General features: G+C 40.5%; 1 protein-coding gene and 1 long non-coding RNA gene across 22 annotated transcripts in view; one reads left to right on the top strand and one right to left on the bottom strand.

Annotated features, from left to right (window-relative positions):
- Nucleotides 1-6113: 6113 nt before the first annotated feature.
- MRPL42 (mitochondrial ribosomal protein L42) lies at nucleotides 6114-15274 on the top strand. Of its 2 annotated transcripts, none has more exons than XM_063322801.1 (6): nucleotides 6114-6235; nucleotides 7430-7592; nucleotides 9992-10055; nucleotides 11024-11108; nucleotides 12381-12544; nucleotides 13839-15274. In XM_063322801.1, the coding sequence occupies exons 2-6, from the start codon at nucleotides 7511-7513 to the stop codon at nucleotides 13882-13884; spliced, it is 441 nt and encodes a 146-aa protein (XP_063178871.1). In that variant the 5' UTR covers nucleotides 6114-6235; nucleotides 7430-7510; the 3' UTR covers nucleotides 13885-15274. The 2 variants fall into 2 exon arrangements, with proteins under 2 accessions (XP_063178871.1, XP_063178870.1); XM_063322800.1 differs by lacking the exon at nucleotides 13839-15274 and adding an exon at nucleotides 13244-13763.
- The window catches only part of LOC134510030 (uncharacterized), a 44607-nt gene continuing 33666 nt past the window's right edge, over nucleotides 10453-21393 (bottom strand). For 13 of the 20 annotated variants that reach the window (XR_010069468.1, XR_010069471.1, XR_010069476.1 and 10 more), the window contains 2 exons: nucleotides 20570-21031; nucleotides 18041-18828 (listed from right to left, as the gene is read on the bottom strand). This is a non-coding gene — a long non-coding RNA (uncharacterized LOC134510030). The other 7 variants (XR_010069466.1, XR_010069481.1, XR_010069474.1 and 4 more) reach the window with 7 other exon arrangements.

Below are 21393 nucleotides of genomic sequence, written 5' to 3'. Positions count from 1 at the left end.
TCAGTAAGACTGGTGACACCTGCAGTCCCCATTTAAACCAGAGTCCATTCCTACAGCCCAGCTCCACCAAGACCTGCCTCCACAGCGGTTACTTAGGGTGTAGTTTCATGTCAGGGTTACGCCACTTTGTATTTGCATCGCTGCTAAAGAGGGCTCCTGCCCTCCTCCTCTGCCATGCACCGCTGCTCCCTCAGCTCACATCATGGTCCCATGGAAGACGAGCTGATCAAAAGCGTGACTAGTTCCTGGGTGAGCAGTGAGCTGTTGTGAACCACAGGCAGTCACGCATCTGTGTAGGCCTGGCATGAGAAAGGGGACAGGAACCCATCCATACTTGAGGGCGTGAGAAGGGGACTGTCTGTAGTTCACCGCATTAGGGATAGTGTGAAACCACATATTTGGGGTCAAGTTATACCAGGCAGCTGAGTCAATCTGTCAAAAAGAGGACTTCTCACTTCCCCTTCCCATCTCACTGCTTCTACCCTCCTTCCTCACGCAAAGTGTTTCCCCCCACCCTTCACTCCTGGGGTTTGTCAGATTCTGCTGAGCAGATTCAATGCACTAACTTGGCAGAAAACCAGCCATTTAGTCTGGTCTTCTGCTGGACTGGTAAATCGGTGAATTGATCTGGCTTACAGTGGGGTCTAGCAAGCACCAGAGACAACAAAAGGTAAGTAACACAAGTGAGAGTGAAGTTGTCCCTTGTAGTATCCAGGAGTTACTAACCCAATTTTGGATGCCTCTTATCCTTCTGGAGAAGCTGGAGGCAACACCGAGGTCCTGCTCCCTTTCCCTGCGCTCTGCCCTGTATCCCTGATCCCCTCCTTCCTTTGGGTCTTATCTATTGGGGTGCAGGAATTATTTTTTTTTTGGCTGAGTTACCTTTCTGACCAGGTCACTGAGGCATCAGAGCCGTCACAAGAGAAGCAGCAGGAAACAGAGTGAGATGTGGCAGATGTAGGATTTCCCCCTTCCTGCAGCAGTGACCTGTTCTACTGGCTGAGCCAATCTCATCCCACCACACCGATGCGAAGGCCAGGATGGAGAGCACGATCCTCCTCCCACAAATCTGTGATTATCACTGGGATTACAGCAGTTCTGAGAAAAAAAGTTAGGCAACCACCTTATTCACCAACAAAGCACTCTATAATGTCACTGTAGGCAGAAAAGGTAAACAAGTAATTGCAACTATGCAATTAATACTCCCAGAACAATTCAACACAGCTGCTGACCATCTTCCTATGACAGCTTTTGCTGTCATCGAGTTACTCACTGAGTGGGTGCATCCAGGCCAGCTGAGCCTGTGGCTGACTAATCTTACTTCTTCCTCCTACCCTCTCTTTGCAATCTTATAGAAGTCATACTGCAATTACAACTCTATCTCAAAGCCCAGATTCTTTATTTTGCATAAAAGCATTTTTATATTTTTCTCAAATATTGTAGGAAGTCTGTTCAACAGCAAAAAACAGATGGATGTACACACACAGAATTATCAGAGTAATATCTAGATTTCGTATTAAAAAGGTTCTTCAGTAAATCACAGAGTATTTTGCAAGAGTTATTATGATCCTTATGTACAAATGGAGAAACTGAGGCATGAAAGTGCAGTGTTTTTCACTTAGCACTAATTGTAAGAGTCACGGGACAATTTCTGAATGATCTTAACTGGCAGCACTGGGTGAAACTGTACCGAGAGAAGGAAAAAACCCACCCATTGCATGTTTTACCAACTTAGGACATCAGAATGGCATGCTGTGAGTAGGAGCCTTCACTGTAGCAAACAACTTTTGATTTTTTTCCATTAAGTGGCTGCTTGACCAGAGGCATAATATTGCTTACTTGAACTACAGTAATCAAGATAAACATGAATTATTTAGGCTGCATATGACCACTACAGGCACTTTAGTTTTGTCATCTGTTATTTACAGTCATGGCTTGACTCCTTACCAGGATGGTAAGTGACGGATGGACCAGTGATGAGATGGCGTGAGATCTGCTAAAGACTGAAGATGGCCTATTGACATAAGTGTTGGCCTTTACTCTTGGTGTTTACAGATTGACTTAAAAAATAGAAATCTGTCTGGCTACAGCATAATTGGTGGAAAATTTGAGAATTAAGACCATAACTAAACTACCATGTCTCATTAGAAATTGCTATTCTAAATCTATAGAATAACCTCAGAAAGATTAAGATACATTATTTCAGGAGTGAGGAATCGTCCACCTCCATTGTTAAGATACCACCTTTGCAATAAAACAAACCCATCCATTCACAAATTCAGTTCTAGGTATGTTTGTATAGTATCTTTTCAACTCCAGATATAAAGGAAAAAATGGAAACCAAATACTTATTCCTGGAAGATTTTGAAACATTGGTTTCTATGAAAAATAAATATTTATTATGTTCAGTTTGCTAATGAGCAGCCTGAATGATTTTACTAAGAAACAATTTCCTAAATATGCCGCTGCAGCAAAAGAGCTAGAACAGCCAAATCCCCATTTTCCATTTCCCACAAGGGGGCGGAGGGGGGGCCGGGCAGTGGATGTGCTACTGCTTACACAAAACCCACACCAATCCAGATACCAGCTCTGATTTACAAATTTGTTCTTCTAAAGCAGAGCCAACCAACATAGTCCTGCCCTCATTACTACACAGCATTTGTTGCCTAACTATAGGGCAACCGATTTATCAGTTAGAATATTTCCTGGAGAAGTTTGTAACTGACTGACTGAGTAGGAACAGATGATGATTTTTTTCTTCAGTGAGAGAGCAACCTAGAAACAAAACTTTCCAGGTCTTCAAAGGCACGATGTCCCAGAGGTCTGCAGCTCATCACCATTAGTGCCTCCACAGCATCCCCGCAGTTAACGGAGAGAACGATCTCCTTTCTGTTGAGCCAATACAGAGTGAGCAGCTCCCCTCTTCGCTGTCTACAACCTGCGGAAGCAAGCAAGGCTGTTGGCAGTTATTAATAACCCCATCTCCAGACATGCCGGAGAAGTGTGTAGTCACGCTTCTGAGCTGTCCTTAAGCAATTCCCATCTCCCTACACGAAAGTTGTAATCCGTCAGAACATGGTTCTAAGAATAGACTCGCAGAGCATTATGTGTCAGGGAGGGGGTAGACCTCATCTACCGTCTCCTAAAGAATCTTTTTATAGAAACCATCTAAAAATAGCCTGGAAGCTTAACAGGGAATGTGGCTTAGTTTTTAAAAAATAAAAATAAAGTTCAGCAGTATCTTCAGTTGTAACCTTTTAGAACCAGGATTTAAGTTACAAGATTTGCCATTACAGTGATGTTTTTAAAGCACACATTTCCAGAATACAATAATTACAGAAATACCCACAGATTATCTCCAATTTAAAACTAATTATGTAATGAGGCTGTAAAAGCAAGGAATCTGAACAATCTAGTAAAGGCTGTTTCGTGAATCAAGATTCCAGAGGGCTATCAAGTGTTCGCAATGAGTTCACACAAGGGACAGAAGATTGCTAACAATTTCTGATGAACCTTGCAAGTGATATTCCATTGCGGTGATGTGAAAGAGAAGGCTGAAGATGTGGTATCACTAGGCAACAGATACCAGTAATCATCTTGGTAGCTGCCCTCCTGTCTGGAATCAGAAATTCCTCCCAGAGAACTACGTAGTATTTGCTACCTGGAAATAAAATGCAATAATTGAAAGCAAACAGTACAGACTGGCACGTGGTGCAACATTTATTTAAAAAAAAGATAATAAAAGAAACTTCAAATTCAAGATCTCTTGCTGTTCTTTACAATCTTGTTGATGAATTAGCTCCTCAGCTGTTAAGAACTGAATACCGCCAGCCTATAAAATCCCACTGTTAGAAGGCTTGTTGTTCACATTCATCAGTAACATCAGAAACCCTACCTTCTCAAACTTGTGTCTGAGGGGAGAGAGAGCACATACCTGTGAGTATATGTCTGTATGCTCTCCTCTGAAGAGTAAAAAAATTGTGTTGATAAAAGCAAATGAATTGATATAGGAAATTATAATGTAGTAGCACCACAGAAGGCTTATATTACAATGATGACTAATATATCTGAGCATATCAAGATCTAGTATTTTTTCTGGAGAGGGCAATGTTCTAAGGGGCTTGTGAGAGGTTTTTAAAAACTAATTTTTCCAACAGATGCTGCTCAATATAGAGAAGACAAGTTAAAAAAAAAAGTGTCTTACACTCCAGCAAGAAGCAGGTGCGATTTGCAGTGGTCTCCTGCCGTGAAGGGAGTTAATTTAAAGGTTTCCACTGGACAGCAAAGGATTTTTGTCTCCTGCGTGGGTGAACGATATCCTTTTGAGAAGGCATCTAAGAATCAGAGGTGCCAACCACAGTTATCATCATCACTGAGTTTAGGCAATCTTTTAAAGAAGCTATGACAACTAAGTCGTCAGCACCTTCAAGGTATGTCAGAGAAGCCTTAATTTTACTTAATATTTCCTAGGAAACTAGAACAAGACCAAATCTGCTTGTGTCACAGGTTCACACACAAACACACACACACAGTGCACATCACAGCGTTTTGTGCTAAGGGACCGTAGCAAGGTGCGTGACATACAGGTGTGTTACACTGCAGCCATCCAGGAGAAAGGCAAGAATCCTGAGCAGCAGTTCTCCCATTGTCACGATCTGCTCCTGGCCATAAACTTTGAAGTAACTCTGTTTATCCCCACTATGCCTATGGACAAGATATTCTTGAAGCTCACTCCTTAAATGCAGTTTCACGCCTTTCTTTTAATTTCCAGACTGCACTTGTTTCAGACCGTTTATAACCATTTATTTATTATTGTCAGCACTCTCCTTGAGCTTGAAATCCTCAACATGTTTTCTTTGTTCATCAGTATAACCTCTATCTTGCTTGTATTCAGCTTCAAAAGTCTGTTCTTCATCCAAGGGCTGCCCTCATCTTACTACAAGGATTTCCTTGTGGGAATAATGAGCTGGCATGCAGCAGAAGATACATAGAACTGTGTTGCTTCTGTTTGTTGCCTGACCCCAGATCAGACCCCTCTGTAGCTGCATGTAGAAACTTGACGGGAATGATGGAGAGAGCTGATCTCCACAAACGTGGAGGAGTCTTGTAGTGGAGATGTGGTCCCCTGCCTTGGTTGTATCTCTCCAAGTAGTATGTCAAATATTTTGGCCCATCTCTGCCCCCTCTCTCTATGACTTACTGAGTTCAGTATTGCAAGAAAGCCCAGAATGGATGTCTGCCATCTTCCACTGTAAAGAAAAACATTCAAAATGAAACCTTTGCCACCGCAAATGGGATCGATCAGCTCTTGACTAATGATTTCTGCCTACGCTTCTGCTACACTCCTGGAAGTTATCAGTGTAACTACAACTCTGCAGCTACAGAACAATGTTTGACATTGCTGAAATTGTGAGGCTTCCACCAACAACTGCATGAAATTGCTGTACCACTGCCGATGACCAGAAAAGATGCAATGGTTTGAAGACATATGTGGAAGAGGTTGCAGCCTTTTCAGGAGGCATTATCCAAGGCTCTCCGAAAGAGTAGTTCTGTGAAAGGAACCAAGCCACAGTGATTGATATGACTTAGGGATGCTTCATGGGCACATGAAAGCTCACGGTGCTGGAGCCATTTCAGGCACAAGAGCAGCAGGTCGGATCATTGATTTTTGTCTCTACTGCTTGTCTTTTATTAATGTTGTGTAAACATAATGTTATCTTTGAAACGCTTTGTGACTCGGTCTCCATAAGAAGCAAAGCAAGTAGCTCCAGAACAGCAGCGAGCTTGGGGAGTCCGGAAGAGTCTTCTGCACACCATAAGTATCCGAAATGTGCTATTTCACGTACATAAAACCCAGGCCTTCCCTGTGAAAAGGTATTACAGGTTCTGCGAAGGTTTGGCAGGCTGAACAGCGGGAGTCTGGAGAGGAACGGTCAGGGAGCACCGAGGAGCTCGTCCACACACACACACCCCGACCAACGGGGCGACTCGCCACCGCCGCACACCGCGTTTCGAAGCGCCTCAGGGTTTGCCGCTGGGCCCGGGGCGGCGCTGGGCAGGCAGAGAGGCGGTGGCGACTCCGCCCGGGGTAGGCCCCACCCGCCGTCCCGCCCGCACTACCTTTCCCGGCGTGCCGCGGGGCGAGACGCCGCCGGAAGCGGAAGGGTGTTGGGTGCCGCTTCCGGTGTTGTGACCGTCGGCGGGCTCCTGAGGAGGCGCGGCGGTGGCCGCAGAGGTAACGGCTGTGATGTCGCGGACGGAGGCAGGCAGGCAGGCAGGCAGGCAGGGTCAGTTCCCGCCTGGCCGTGGTTGTCGGGACTGGCTGTTGCGCTCTGCGTGTCCGTGGGCCGGGCCGGGCCGGGCCGGGCCGGGCCGGGCCGGGCCGGGCTGCGCCGCGCCGCTTCGCCTTTCCTTTAATAATAGATGCGTGGGGTTTCGTATCCCTGCTTGTAGCTGACAGGCCTTTAAGAGTTTCCTGTGTGCTGCCTCAGGGATGCGCCGGTTTAAACTGTGGTGGTCCTTGAGCTGAGGCCGAGAATGGGCCGGTGGTCGAACCCCCTCCTTCCACAAGGCGGTCCAGATCCGCCGTGTTCCTCACGCCTTTTTTGTTAATGAGCTTTCCGAGGCAGGTTATGAGCAGCTCTGTAGATGCTGCGTTAGTGTTCTCTGACTTCAGCAGCACTGGTCACAATTAGAGAAAATAATGAATAATTATTTGTTAAAATTGGTAAAGGCACACTTCTGGTGATGTTCTGAAGCGCTAAATATGAAAAGAGGTCTTGTTTTTTTAATTTTAATTTTTTTTATGAGTATGTCTTTAAACTGTCTCTAATTATGCTTTTTTGAGCATTATTGTACATTTCTCTTCAATTTTTTTTCCTGTAGACAATAAAAACTTAAGGTGTTTATATTTGTCTTTCTACTGTGAAATTTGGGGTAATATTTAAGATACGGTGTTTCATAGCTTTTAGGTGTATTGCTTTTGAGAGGGATAAAACCAACTGTGTCTAGACAGTTTGTTAACCACAGCAAGTGCTATTTATAAGTACTTCCATTTTTATACTGGGCAAAGATATTTACATCATAAAGAAGAAAGGCATGTTTCAGGAATAATTCTGTGGAGTTCGCAGAAGGAAGGATGCAAAACTTAGGTGGGTGAGTGCCAGTAGAAAAACTGTGAGAAGACCCAAGCTTGGAAACTTTTTTTAAAGTTAATGACGTACCTTCAAAGAGTACCTCTCAGTAAAGTCTTGTACCACATTTAATTACTAAGGAGGCAGGTGCCAGTGTCTCAAGTAATAAGGACTTCTAAACAACTGACAGGTAATGAAGAATGTATTTCACAAATTTTATTTTACCTTAAGATAGGCAAGAAATTAAATTCTTGGTCTCTTGTACCTTGAACAGTTACAAAACCGGTTTCTTTCAGAGGGTGTTCTGCAGCAAAAAAGGATATGGTGTCCGTTTGAGTTCCATCTTGTCCAGGACCGGTTTCTTCTCTGCTGTCAGCATGGCAACATCTCTTAGAACTGCGTGTTCCAGCTTCTTTCGGATGCGTTCAGTAGCATCCTTTAAGCAGGCCCCGCTGCAGAGTAAGTAGAGATGAAATTGTAGAAGCCCTGTATTAAAATTTGTTCTTTGAGAGCCTCTTTCTTGTACTGCTTAAAGTAATGGAAGCACGGAAATGAATTTTTATTTGAACAGAATCAAATCTGATATTCTGTGTTCTCTGCTAATAATTAAAGGATATCTTGATTTGTTTCTTTTTTTCTTTTAAAGCTTCCATCGTCTGCATATGACGCTCCTCTCTAATTTATCAGTTAGCTTGTAAATACAACCCCTCTTACCACTGATTATATTTGAATATTTAAATTTATTTTTTCAGGCTTATGAACTGTGGTGAGAAAAGGCTACAGGAAAATCTCATTGCGTAACATAAACAGAGAACAAGTGAAAATAGACAACATTATTTCTTAGATTTGTGTCCATGTTTTAGATGTCAATAGAAAGATGTAGGGGAGCTAGTAAAGGTGGTAGAAAAGACAGGAATTCAAAAAATATAATGGACATGTTGCATTTTAGAGGTTAGTGGGCAAGAAAGGGAAGGAAATCTTAGGAAGAAATATGAACTATTTGCAGTAATATTTTACCAGAACTCAACTTCTTAATAACTAAGACTGGTTTAATGGGAAGAAGTGAAGCATGGGAAGTGCTAACAGAAATTCTAAATTAAAGAATTTGATATCTAAAATATATACTTAAATATATTAGCTATACCTTAAACTAATTTTACACTTAAAATATTTCTGAGAGGAAAATAGTTACACTAAAGTTTCTTCTTCGTTGTTTCAGCTTTCACAGTTTTGACACACTGAATGCTTTCCCCCTCCGTTATGAACAGCCAAGAAGAATTCTCTTTGTATTAAAGCTAAAGATGGTCTACATAAAATAACATGTCAGAAAAAAGTTGAAAACTTTTTATGACTTATTTGAAAACAGAAGGCTCAGAATACGTTAAGACTTAGTCCTTATGGTTATAATTCAGTTCTTAAAGCGTAGTGGTAGAAGCAGCATCACTGGACTCGGAAGCTTACATGTGGATTTGTGTCAGGTTCCGGCAGCAAAGGAAGGGGTTTGCCAGTACAGGTCAAGTCCAGACACCTCCCAGGCCCATCTTAGGCAACATACCCACACGGTTGTGAAAGGCAAAACGCCTACAGAATGGTTCCTATATAAGGGACTGTGACTATTTAACATCTTATGTTAGGTTTGTGGTTGGACTCAATGATCTTAAAGGTCTTTTCCAACCTAAATGATTCTATGAAAAAATGGGAATGGGATCATGGGAACACTCGGTTGGAACGGCCTTCAGGTGGTCTGTAGTCCAACCTCCTGCTCAGAGCAGGCTCTGCTTTGCAATCATGCCAGCTCGCTCAGGGCTTTGTCCAGCTGGGTCTTTGAAATCTCCAAGGACAGGGACTGCACAGGCCTGCCTGGGCCCCAGTCCCACTGGTTGCCAGTCCTCATGAGGAAAACGTTTCTTTGAATTTCCAGTGAGAGCCTCTCGTTTCAATTCATGGGTGTTGTTTCATGTCCTCCCACTGTGCACCACTGTGAAGACTGGATCCCTCTCCTCAATAACCCGAATCCTCATACATTGTCATCACTGGTGGCTGCTGTTAGGTCTCCCCAAAACTCTCTCTGCTCCGGGCTGAGCCAGCTCCTGTCCCTCAGCCTCTCCCCACAGGGCAGGTTCTGCAGCCCCCGACCGTCTTGGTGGGCCTTCGCTGAACTCATTCAGGCTTATCTTTTATTAAAGGGCCCCAAATTCGCCATAGTATCTACGGCTATATCTATGTGGTCTAACAGGTGTTGAGTAGAGGGAGATACACCCTTTCCTCACTCCACTTAGTACAGTCCCAGCTGCCAGCAGGCCTTCTTTACTACTTGTAATTCTTGTGATTGCTTTCCTTGGAGCAACAGGAACCTGGGGAAAGGGGTAAAGTTCTCCAGTGTTACAGCAGCCAGGACATTATAGTTTTGTGTTTTGTATAGCATATATAGCAGTTGCCAGCGAAGTACAAATTTGATTTTTATAATAAATATTGCTACGGATGAAATTATGATCTTCCCTGTAAGTCATAAAGTAATATTCTTTGCATATATAAAGAATGTGCTCTAATGGTGAAATCTGTAGGTATTTTGTTAATACTGTGACTTTTTTTTTCTCTTATGAAAACAATACAATTGGAAAGGTAAGCGTAGGCCATAGCTACCTAGATACTGTATTTTTTGATTGCACTAGAAATCTGTGGAGTAAAGTGAACTTCCATTTAGACAGTGTTTGTGTTTTGTTAATCTGAGTATGATCACAATCTCCGATTAAGACTTAAAACAGAATGAAAATGTAAACATTCTTAAATTTGGCACAGCTCTGCTTGTTTTCACAAGTGTTCTTGGTTTTGTTTTTTTTTCTTTTTTTTTTTTGCAGATGGAGCTGTGTATCTTGCTTGCCATAAATCTACGTACTCAGTTCTCCCTGAAGACTACAATTGGTACTTAAACGTGCTTTGACGTGTGTCCTTTTCATGTGATGTTTATTCCAGGGCTGCTTTCTCTGTTGTGAAGTTGTCATATAATGGTATCAAATACATCTTCTCCCAGTTTTGGATATATGTAATAATTTTAACTAAAGTACTGGTTCCTGTCATCATGATTGTGAAGTTAATGTTTCGAAAAACAAGCGTAATGAAAAATCACGCAGGACTCATTCTAAACATGGTGATGACCCCAGTACCCCTGCAGTTTTGTTTGTGGAACAGCAAAAGTAGCTAAGAGCAAGCATTTTCACTGATGCTTGTTGTTAAGACAAAGTCCAGGGATTTTTGTGCTGCTGCATGGGAAACTTGTGTAGAAACCAGAAAAGACGATACAAATATACCGAGAAGCACAGGATCCGTGTCATACAAGGTTTTAGGAAGCTTATGTGTTGTGGGAAGGGGGATGAAGGTGAGAAAAGTCATATTCCCTCAAGGAACTTTTCCATAGGACTTCTTGTTCATCGTGATCATCGTCTCGTACCAGATATAAAAGTTGGAACCCCAAACAGAGTTTGTTTCCTATTCTTTCTTTTGTAGGTGCCGTGCTTACTTCTTCTAAAGGCATGTTGTCCTAGAGATCATTATCCCCATCTGTCGCTACAGTTTTATATACAATTATTCAAAGTGTTAAAATTTTTTTCAACCCATATTCCCAGCTATCTTCAATACTTTATTTTAGCCCTTTTTTCCTCTCCATCCAAAAAAGAAACATGAAGATGGCTGGAAAAAAAAGAGAAGGAAGTTAGTTCAGATCAAGTATTCGTGACCTTTATTTTACAAGGGTTTATTTTATAGAAGATTCTTAAGGATTCATAAATGCAGGGTCAAATCTGGTTTTCTCTGGGACTCGGGCTGCTCAGTTGCTCAGCATTTCTGAAAATTGTAAGGGATATATTTAAGAGTGTAAGTTTTTATTTTTATAGCAAAGTGGAACTTGCAGTGACATCAGATTTGAAGACCATCGTCTGCTACCACCCTTCACTTGAGATTCCATACGAGCATACAAAAGTATGTCCAAATGTACACATTTATATTTCTTACTCTTGTAAAGGCATGAGTAGTTTGTAATTTTGAGTCTTTAGGGCATGTTTTTTTAATTTGAAATACCGAGGTGCTTTTTAGTCTGTGATCAGCGTATCTGTGAAGTGAGTGAATGATGAATATAGCTGCTGCCATGAGAGGGACTTTATTCTTAGCTGAATTCAGGGGAAGTTGCAGAGTAAGAAATACCCAGACATCACAGCATATAGTAACTCAAATAGAATTAAATGAGGCACTCAAATACTTGTGCATTATAAATAAAATTAGTGTCTGTCTATGAGCATTATTCGCAAAGAGGATGTTTGAAATGCAGGTTATAGTTCACACGTCCTACTGCGTACAGATGCAGCAGTTTGGGCAAGAGGATATAAAGAAGTGCTGCTGTTTTCAACTGGAGCTTTACATTCCATTCAGCACTCTGGGTTCATAAACGCCACAAAAAAATTTAAATATTGAATTTCTATCTATCAGTAGTAATTTCAGTGTGTTCTGTACACTGATGATAGACTTTTCTAGCGTACACTCTTTGTTTCAATTTCCAGTTCTCACATGCTAGTAAAATACTGCAAATGGTAGCTAGGTTGCTGAAGAACCCAATGTGAAAATTCTCTGTTGAAAAGTGAAAACGGTTTAGCACTCTTTGTCTGCAAGCTACTTATGAATATTTTTAAATTTTTCAGTTGTGTGTCTCAGGAAAAACAGGTGTAAAAGACTAAAACAAGGAAAAATATTTGTAACTGTGCTAGTAGGTTTCAGGTTTAGTGCAAACGTCTTGGTCTAAGCAGATGCACAAACAATTAGGAAGTGACATTCTTCTCCAGGGTACAAACTATCTAAAAGCTTTTTTAGCAACGATGATCGTCACTATGAATAAATTTCTAAGTAGGAATAGCATGAGTACTTTTGTACGAGTAGGATTGAAGCTTATGATTCAGCTAGTGAATTGTAAGGATGAGATCAGCAATAATGATGACAGCAGTGCTGATTTTAGGGGTAGGGTAATCGGCTGTAGTACCTGAGGTAGGTAGAGGTTTCCAGACATGTGCTGCACAGTGCTGTGGTTTTGTTCAGGGTGGGCTGGGGAGGTGTGTGTGTTAAACAGGCATTCTTCTGTGTGCTTTCGGTTTTATCTGTCAAGAGTAAATTGTAATGCTATCTATGTAGCTTGGCTTCTTGATTTTTCTCCAAAATAAAAAAAAAAGGGAGAAAAAGGAAATATATACACTGTTGTTTTTATAGCCCATACCACGGCCAGATCCAGTGAATAATAAAGAAGAAAACCTTGATCAAGTTCTGAAATCCAGATTGAATGAAAAAGAGCTGAAGAACAAGAGAGGTCCTACAATTGAGGAGCTCAGCAAAATGTTTTACACAACAAAACATCGCTGGTATCCGGTGGGACAGTAAGTATTGTCTTTTCAATGTTTGTTCCTTTGGGATGTAAAAGGAGGTACAGGAATAATGTAATGACTAGATTCAACCTAGGAGAAGTCACATGACGCAAGATACTCTTAGCCCATGGGCTACTAAATAAAATCTTAAATGCAGTGTTGTGTAAATGGACGTCTGTATTTCGTAAGGTTTTTTTTTAACACTGTCCCCTTGGTAGACTTTGCAACTTTTTTTTTGGTAAAATATGTCACAGAGTAGAAATTTGTCATAGCATCTAGTTAGCTACTGGTTCAGGTGATTTATTAAAGTTACATAAATCGGCATAAGAGAATCTAGTATGTAAAATACCCTCAACGGATATAACCAAAATAGAGCCTGGAAACATGCATTGTCTATTCCTGAACAACTTTTCAGAAAAAAACTTGAGGATGATTCTCAGACTTAAGAATAGTAGAGGTTTTTCATTTGAAATGGTGAAAAGTGCACCTTGGTGCACCTTGTACTCTGAAAGCGAGAAGGAGAGATACAAATGTGCATGACTGAGCTTGAAGAGGAACTATATACATTCAGATACACCACTGGAAACACATGGCATTCAAATTTGTCTTACTCCTTTCCAATCTGTGTTACTCCACCTTTTGGTAGCTGCTAATTTATAGCTATGGAGACTTGATACAGGCAGAATTATTTAATTTTTTTTCTGTCCACAGGCAACATTTTAGTTACTGTGTTTTAGGAGTAGATAAAAGGAGTGAAATGGTAGAACTTTCTGTGGCCAAAGGGTAGCTGTTGTTCTAATGAGCATCAAACAGGATCCTCCTTGTTTCAGGGTGGGTAATTAAGAGGAAAGTAGGGATCGCTTTTGGTGTGAAGAATTTGTTTTTCAGTTTGCCTGCAAAATATTACACTATTTAACGTACAGTCTGGCATAACTCCTTTAAACATCAAGCCTCTTTGTTCTGTAGCAATCATTTTAGCTGAAGGAAAAGCTGACCACGTAATAAAATTAACTTCACACAAAGGATTAAGAATAAACAGCAGCCGTTGTACCTACTCCGCTGTAGAACGGATTGGATTATTGCGTGCTTGTAGCAGATGTAGCGGTAGAAATGAGTAGCGTTATGTAACTCTGTGAACAACAGAGATGACATCTAATGAGCGGTGATGGGTTCTGCTTGTGCATCTTGTCTTTTGCTTATTTGTGTAACCTCCAGACCTCTCACCGGGGCGGGGCGGGGGGGGCAATGTCAGGAGAGTCAAAGACTGTCCAAAGCTTGCATTCACTGCAGCCTTTTTTAATTCTAGGTATCATAGAAGACGCAAGAATCCTAATCCTCCTAAAGACCGATAATTAAGATAACTTCTTGTTCATCATCACTTTGCTATTAATCTTCATTGGAAATAAAAATTACAGAAAGTGAGATGTTTGGCAATTCTGTGTGACTGCTATAACACGCTTGAGTAAATTTCACTGTTATTTTCTACTCCAACTAGTTAACAGAAAAACAACAAAACTGCACTAAAGAAACAAGGATCCAGTGAAGGCTGTTGCACATGCACGGTCAGGGAAGGTGCTGGTGTTAGAACTGGGTGATGGCCTGCTCCGGTTAAACTCGGTCAGAGACTTGCCATTGGTAGAGTGAATGCATAGAAGTCTTATTTCAAAATGGGAAGTCAAGAACTGGACACGTTAGGGTTTGGTGTTATTTTGGGGGGTAATTTTTTATTATTTTTTTTTTTAGAAATGTAGTAACAAATGCTGGTGAGCTAGAATACTGAGGTATTAATGAAATAGTATTTATGAAAAATAATATGAGGTATTCATGAAAACAAAATAGTTTTGCTTCTTCTATTACACTTGTGAAATATTTGATTCCATGTTTAAGCCTACATCAGCCGAGTGATTGTATTTAAGCCTATCGTCACGTACTGAAAACTGGCCAACTTGGTTAAGTTATAGCTTCCAAGGCATAATAATTAACTCACCCTTCTAAATCACCCAGCATTCCCAAATATCTGAGATAACTTCTGTGTGCAGTTGTGGTTTGTGGGTTTGTTTGGTTTTTTTTGTTGTTCTGTTTTTTTTGACCCCACCCCAACTACCATTCAGTGAGGATGGCATGTTCATATATAAATCAGAACAGCTGTAGCTCAGGGGAGGAAGAGTTCTTGGCCTCAGCACGGTAATCCATGAAGACTCCCAGCTCTTTCTAGCTTACGTAAGGGGAGGGATTGGCCCTTTATTACATAAAATACTTTAAATTAATGTGGCTGGATTCTACTTCATAGCTATAGCGTTTTGTAGTGCTTAAACGCTTCTGCTATTAAAATATTCGATGTCATCTAGCATTTTTTCTCAGGAAAAGGAGATTCGTTACTCCAGTCTACAGCTTTAGGCATCAGCCATCTGATAGAAAGGGCTAGCTTGGAACACTGTGCCTCTGCGGAGATCCCAGTGACTTCATTAAGCCTTCTTAACAGATCCTAATAAATAATCAGAAAATAATTATCCTGCATGTGTCACACATGTTGATTGCATTTCCTTTCCAAAGCAGCTTGGATAAGACAGGCAGGTTCTTGTTTCTTGTGTTAGCCTAATGTCATTTTGCCAGCATGTGTTATCCACACGTTTTGCAAGAAGTGGAGTACCATATAAAGTCTCTGATCCTGGTCATTGTTAGTATAAAGGACACTTACTTTTCTAAAGTTATTACTAAATAAACTTTTTTCCTCAAATTTCCTTCAATTGTGACAAAATAATATTGCATGTATGTAAAAAGACTGCCTTTAAATATTTCTGGAAAATTTTACATAAAGCTAGTCTAAGTATTTATGTTGGTAGTATTTTGAAAAATGCATTTTTGAATCCGAATGCCAGTTAGCTGACAACGGTTTGTCATGGCAGAGCATGACATCGTTTTGCTTTTTCTCTCTGTTCTGCTTGTAAGACAGTCCAGTCCATATTTAAGCCCACATCAGCCAAGTGATTTTTGGCTCCTTATTATATGATGTGTTGCTTGTGTGACAACAAACATGCCATCGGGAAGGAATGTCTATTGTGTCTGTGAAAAGGATCGCTGCTTACGCTGCAAGTTCAGTTGCATGAAAATAACTGTTGGGTTTTTTTTCTGCCTAGAATCTGCCTTTTAAAATAGTTTCTAGTAATTTGTAATACAACAAATTTTAGTATTTTCATCAATTCATGGTGCCTGGTACTGACACTGGTCCGTAAGTGAGAAGCTTACAGCTCACGTTCAGTGTTTTGTTATGTTCCACTGCATAAAATCAAGCCCCTTTTATTTTTGGAAAGCTGAAACCTAATTTGTCACTGTTTGACTTTACTCCAGTGTAAGAAAAGGTATCCTTGGATTAGTTTAAACTTTCATTTCCTTTAACCCCCTCCTTCTCTCCGATACTTTCACTTACTGCTGCCTAATACTATTAAGGCATTTTGCTTTACAGAAACCTTCTGTTATCACAGTTGTCTGTTCTTGCCTGTCTGACCCTGTTTATGATCAAACATCCACAGTCACTGTAGAAATATTGGATTTCTCAATGTTTTCCCAAACATTTTTGGATGCTTTTCAGGCATTTTGAGGGCTAAAAATCTATGATGTGCTGGACTGCTATCTTCAGAGTACTTCCTCTTCTGACCAGTCACTGGAAACTGAGCTTAAAACACATGTTCACTGCATGTACCCTCTGCCATTTTGTTATTACGTTAATTCATAAAACTGGTATTTTAAAATCTTTCCCTGCATTGTGCCGCCACTCTCAATCTTTCAATGTTCTGTTCTACTAAATCTTTCTCCTGGGTCATCTGAAGCATGACCTAATTAAAATCCTCCTCTCGCAGTAATTCCAAGCTGCCCTCCTGATTTTCTAGGTCTTGAACAACTACATAAAGCTGCCTTTATCTGTTTCTCTTCACTTGAAAACTTGGAACTAGAAATCCATTGATTTGATTCTTGTCCAGCTTTTATGCAGGAAAGTGAATTTGGGGGATTTCTGTTGCCTGTCACTCTTGTTCTTTGTAATTGAAAACTTTAGTTGCGTAAAATTCACAACGTTAGGTCTGCTCTTGTGTCTTTGTATCCAATTTTAGGCACTTGGCCATTTGCTTTGTGTCCAGTAGTTATTAAGTGTTTTGGACCTTATTAGGCTCATTACTGTGGATAATATACAGTTGGGTGCATCTTACTGATTTTTTTTTTTTTTTTTTAAATGTCTGGCTAAAAGTCGTCTTGGGCTTTGTTTGCTAGTGTGCCATTAGAAAACTTTGTTGTCAATTCATGGCAGTTCAGTTTATCTTGATGTTCTAGCGAAAGGAAAGTTCTTTCACTCCTAGTTAGACCTGAATTTAAAAAGGAATTGTGCTTTTAAAACAGGTTTTTGCCTTTTCTATGTGCAAATTATGTTGTTCTGCGGCTTCTTGGTGCTACCACCAGGAGGCAATCTTGCACAATAACTCAACTGGATTTTGCTGAAACTATAGAGGATTTCGCTATCTCATCAAATTTAACGCTACGAGAGACATGCATTAGCTGTTTTTTGATTAAATTTGTAAAATGAACTCCCTGGCAGGTCTGGAACTGGTTGAATTCAAAGGGTCAGAGGTTCTTTCGCAGGATTTGCCTGTTTGCTTTAACTGATTGATTTTTGTAACGTGTAGCAGAGATGGATGTTGGCTTAAACAAAAAAAGCCTCATCCTCACAGTTTTGAAAAAAAGTGAGCCAGCAGTGGAGCAGTAATGGGACATGACTGCCAAATACACCTGGGTGACAAGCGCCATGTCTTCATGCCTCAGTTCCTCATGACTGTTACGGAAGGAGCAACCATCCATCCATCCCTCCCTCCCTCCCTTCATGGCCCTCCAGTTATCCAGCCTTTGCGGGAAGTTCCCTCCTTGTCCATTTACTGTTGTAATAGGTCTGAATTTCAGCTGCTGCGTCTAAATTCTGCTGTACCAGAAGAAATCATTGCTGCAGCTCCACTCTAAGTCACAGTAATGATGGCTATTTAAAGCCAACACGGCTTTTCTCAGTTACTCCCATCTTTATGAATTTCAGCAGCTGCTCCGCTGTAATTTCTCACATGCTCCTTCCAGCCTCAAAATGAGTACAAAGTTCTATAATGAAGACATCAAATAGATGTAGACACCATTCCTCTGCTGTAATGGGGATGTATATTTTGTTTTAATGCTACAATATAACAAAATTGACTGAAAGCCCACCAGTCATTAGAATAAACGTCAGGCAAATTGTGTACCTACAATACATAAAAGTTGAATTCATGGATAAGATTGAGACAGCTAAGGCTGCGTTAATCTTCGTAGGCTCCCTTCAGTTAACTGACACAAAAAAGTACCTACACAAGGCTGTTGATTTTATTTTAAGATTTTATTTTCTAGAATGTGTCGTGCACGTTGTTCTCTGGAGGTGCTCTTTCCTTCCCTTTCCTTTTATGAAGGGAGGATGAAGTTTAGTTGAGATTCAGATGCCTGCATCAGAGTAAATGAAAGCAGTCTTACAATTTGTTTTTTGTTTTGTGGGGTTTTTTTTAATTTAAGAAAGCATATATGTAAAATACTTAAGATAAAAACATAGTTGCTGTTTCTGCTAGCCTGCAATAGGAGGTAGTCTATATATAGGAACTCTTTGTTTTCTGTGGAGATTCATTCACACACATTTAATTTGTAATTTTGAATAAATCATGTATAGGATTTTAATCTCACCTTTTATGTAATCAACCCTCCAATGCTAAAAGATAATCCTCAAGCATGACTTTTTTTTGTTTCATTCACTGTGTAGTCACAGGAGAAATAAGGTAGTTACTTATTTTATGTATCTTTGTAGCACCTCTTAATGAGCTCATGATCCCAACTGTTACCTCTACGTACTTCTAGAAAAATGAACACAATAAATGATAATTTACTGGGTAATCTGCACAGAATTATTTGAAAATTTAAATACAACTTACACAGAGTGTTAGTCCCACTGCATTTAACTACAGCTTTAACTCCACTGTATTTAACTACAGCAGTTAGGACACTGCATGTCAGAAGGCGGGAGCTGCGTGGAAGCTGCATGAGCCAAAGAGGGTGTTTGGTCAGCAACGGTGCAATGGATGGCTCCTGGAGAAGTAGAAGTTTATGGCCTGGAGTACCACTTTATTCGGTGTCATGATGTAGGTGAGAAATGATAACCAATGTATCACACAGCTGCTCATCACCTAGAGGCACCACAGGAGGTTGGAATGGCCAATAAAACCGAGAAACGTTGCCAACTAGTCTTTCTGAAATATTAAATAAGTATTAAATACAGAAGGCAGTTGTGCTTATATTCAGCTTTACTGCTTGTCAAGATGAAAAACAGTCTTGGGTCAGAGGCAGTTTACCATTTTAAGACCAGCTTTGACTGCTACTAAAGTTTACAATTCCTCATCAAAAGAATCTCCCTACCAGCAAAATATGAGATAGCATAGAAATAAAAAAATCTGGAAGAGCTGTTTTCTAACATCTCTTCTGCCAAAGCTAATGAAAGTTTAACCATGTATCACAGAAAACATAAATGAACAGTGAAAAGTGACTGTTAAATTAGGCTACTGCATTAAGCCATTATCGTGTAGAATAAAAATTAACCCAAGCAAAAGATAAAGCTATTAAAGCATGAGCCTACTGTACAAACATATATTTTTGTACTCACTGATGCTAATAAGTGAGTTGTTGCTAACAATTCATGTAAATTCATAATACATTTCCTGTAAAGATTAGTGTTTCTTAAATACCGCTACTCTTTCTCGTTATTCAAATTTATGTTGCATTTGTTTAAACAAATAATAAGCCAGTAGCATTTTTCTGAAGTCAACATCTGTAGGAGTTACACCGGATCAGAGCTTCATCCTCTTCAGCTTCTGCTTTAGTTAAGACACACTGAGGATTTCAACTGAATAATAAACTAATGCCAGGAAAAAATTTTCCTTGACCCCTCCCTCATTAGTTAACAATCGGTCGGTATACAGTCGCATAAGGCTTCACACCCCTCTTTGTATTTTTTGTTATTTTGTAATTTTTAATCCTGTCTGGTTTAAATATGGGTTCACTTGTTATTTTGCAAGGACACCTCATATCTTTCCCCTGTGCTGTTTTTCATACAGTTAAAATCCTGGCATTAGTGATGAAGAAACTGAGGGTGGCAGCATCTTCTACAAATTTTAGAATTGGATTAAGAAAAAGGATTTCCTATCCAGAGTAAAGGCACAGTGCGAACAAAATTCATGGTAACTGCAGCATAAGCAGAGATAAGAAAAATAGCAGAGAAATTCTCTTTCTGGAGCGTGTATTTGTATGTTCGAATCTAAAATAAACATGCCGTATGTTGGCTGCATGGGTTACAATTCATTGACTTTATATGGCCATATTTGTTGAAGAAAAATACTTGAAATGAGCCCAAAGAGGCCACTGGCACGGCTGAAAGGTGACACAATGGTCTGTGCAGAGAAGAGCGGTGGCAGTCCTGATGGAGAGCAGCTGTGGTTAGTACCTACACAGTGCTTAGCCAGCCCTTGTCCAGACCGAGGGCAAAACTTTGGATCGCTGGAACTGGGTGAGTGTTCTGCTTCGGTATGACCAAGATTTTAACTCATGACTTTGTGGAGATGATACAGGAGAAGACTTAAATTTCTGTAAGAGTGAAGCGTTTATCCTGCAGTCAAAATACCTGTGTCTACGCTTTACCTCAGGCAGGTGGTCTCCAGCAGCAGAGTGATACTCGGGGTCCCTCTGAGTACATCCCTACTGCTGGAGGCTGGGGAGCAACCTCAGGCTCCGGCTGCTGATCCCCACCCCTCTTCCTTCCCTCTGTTCCGCCTATCCCTCTTTAAAGCAATGGCTGCACAGTGCTGCAGGGAGAGTTCACACCAAGCACTGCTCCCAAGATCACATCTTGTTTGATTTTACCCCATGTGCTCTTCTAAACTGCTCAAGCTGACTGTGTGCCCTCAAACATTAACACGTTCCAAAACATGTAATACGTACCCACACCCTCATGCTAGGAAAGCACCATTCTCACGGGCTGCAGTGCAGTTTCACATAATTTCAGATACTTCAAACTGAAAAAGATACACAAAAAATTAGAATTACATGTTGGGCACCGGGAAGGGTCCAATGAGAACTGTGGGATCCAAATACAGGAGTCTGCTCCTGAGGGAACTAGCTCCAGTTAGTGTGAATACAAGCCGAGCCTTGGCCTCGGGGACTTTTTTTTTTATTTAGAAACACAAGCATGCCCTCTGAAATCAGGTAGTTGGGACCCACATCATTTTTATAGGTAACCTGAGCTCAGATTGTCCTTGTTGAGGCTACTAAATCTGAATGAGTCTGGCACAGGCTTATCGAGATATGCAAAACCAGCAACACACACATAATTACTGTTCTCTCTAAGCAACTTGAGTCATCAAGATTGTCCAATCCAGTTCAGAGGTGCTCCAGTTGAGACTCCTGTAAAAACAAAAGGATTTTTCTTCTGAATAAACAAAATTAAACATGCAGAGAAGAAAATGCATTTCTATAACTTCAAACAAAATCTGGATTTAGGAGCAAGCATCTTCTTGAACAGTCCACATTGGAGTAAATGAACCATACCAAAGGTCACTAAATGTCAATGTTCTGTAATTCTCAGCCTTCAGAGGATCAAAGAAATCTAAAGAAATAGTTCAAGTTGAGGCATTTGGCAAAATAATGAGGTGAAAGGCTTTCAAAGTTTTCTGGAGGAAAAAAAGCAGTAATTGGACACAATTCTTAAAATCTTCACTTAGGCATTACTAAATAAAAATGTTGTGTTTCCATTTCAGGGCTAGTGA

This window comes from Chroicocephalus ridibundus, chromosome 1, assembly GCF_963924245.1.
Source record: "Chroicocephalus ridibundus chromosome 1, bChrRid1.1, whole genome shotgun sequence".
Classification (NCBI taxonomy): domain Eukaryota; kingdom Metazoa; phylum Chordata; class Aves; order Charadriiformes; family Laridae; genus Chroicocephalus; species Chroicocephalus ridibundus.
This window is presented reverse-complemented; position numbering and strand designations above follow the sequence as displayed.

Bases quoted from the DNA above. Each gene is read 5' to 3' on its own strand.
- MRPL42 (XM_063322800.1), top strand. From the start codon at position 7,511: ATGGCAACATCTCTTAGAACTGCGTGTTCCAGCTTCTTTCGGATGCGT. The intron at 7,593-9,991 runs GTAAGTAGAGAT...TTTTTTTTGCAG, and splicing joins TAAGCAGGCCCCGCTGCAGA to ATGGAGCTGTGTATCTTGCT. The intron at 12,545-13,243 runs GTAAGTATTGTC...TTCTGTCCACAG, and splicing joins CGCTGGTATCCGGTGGGACA to GCAACATTTTAGTTACTGTG.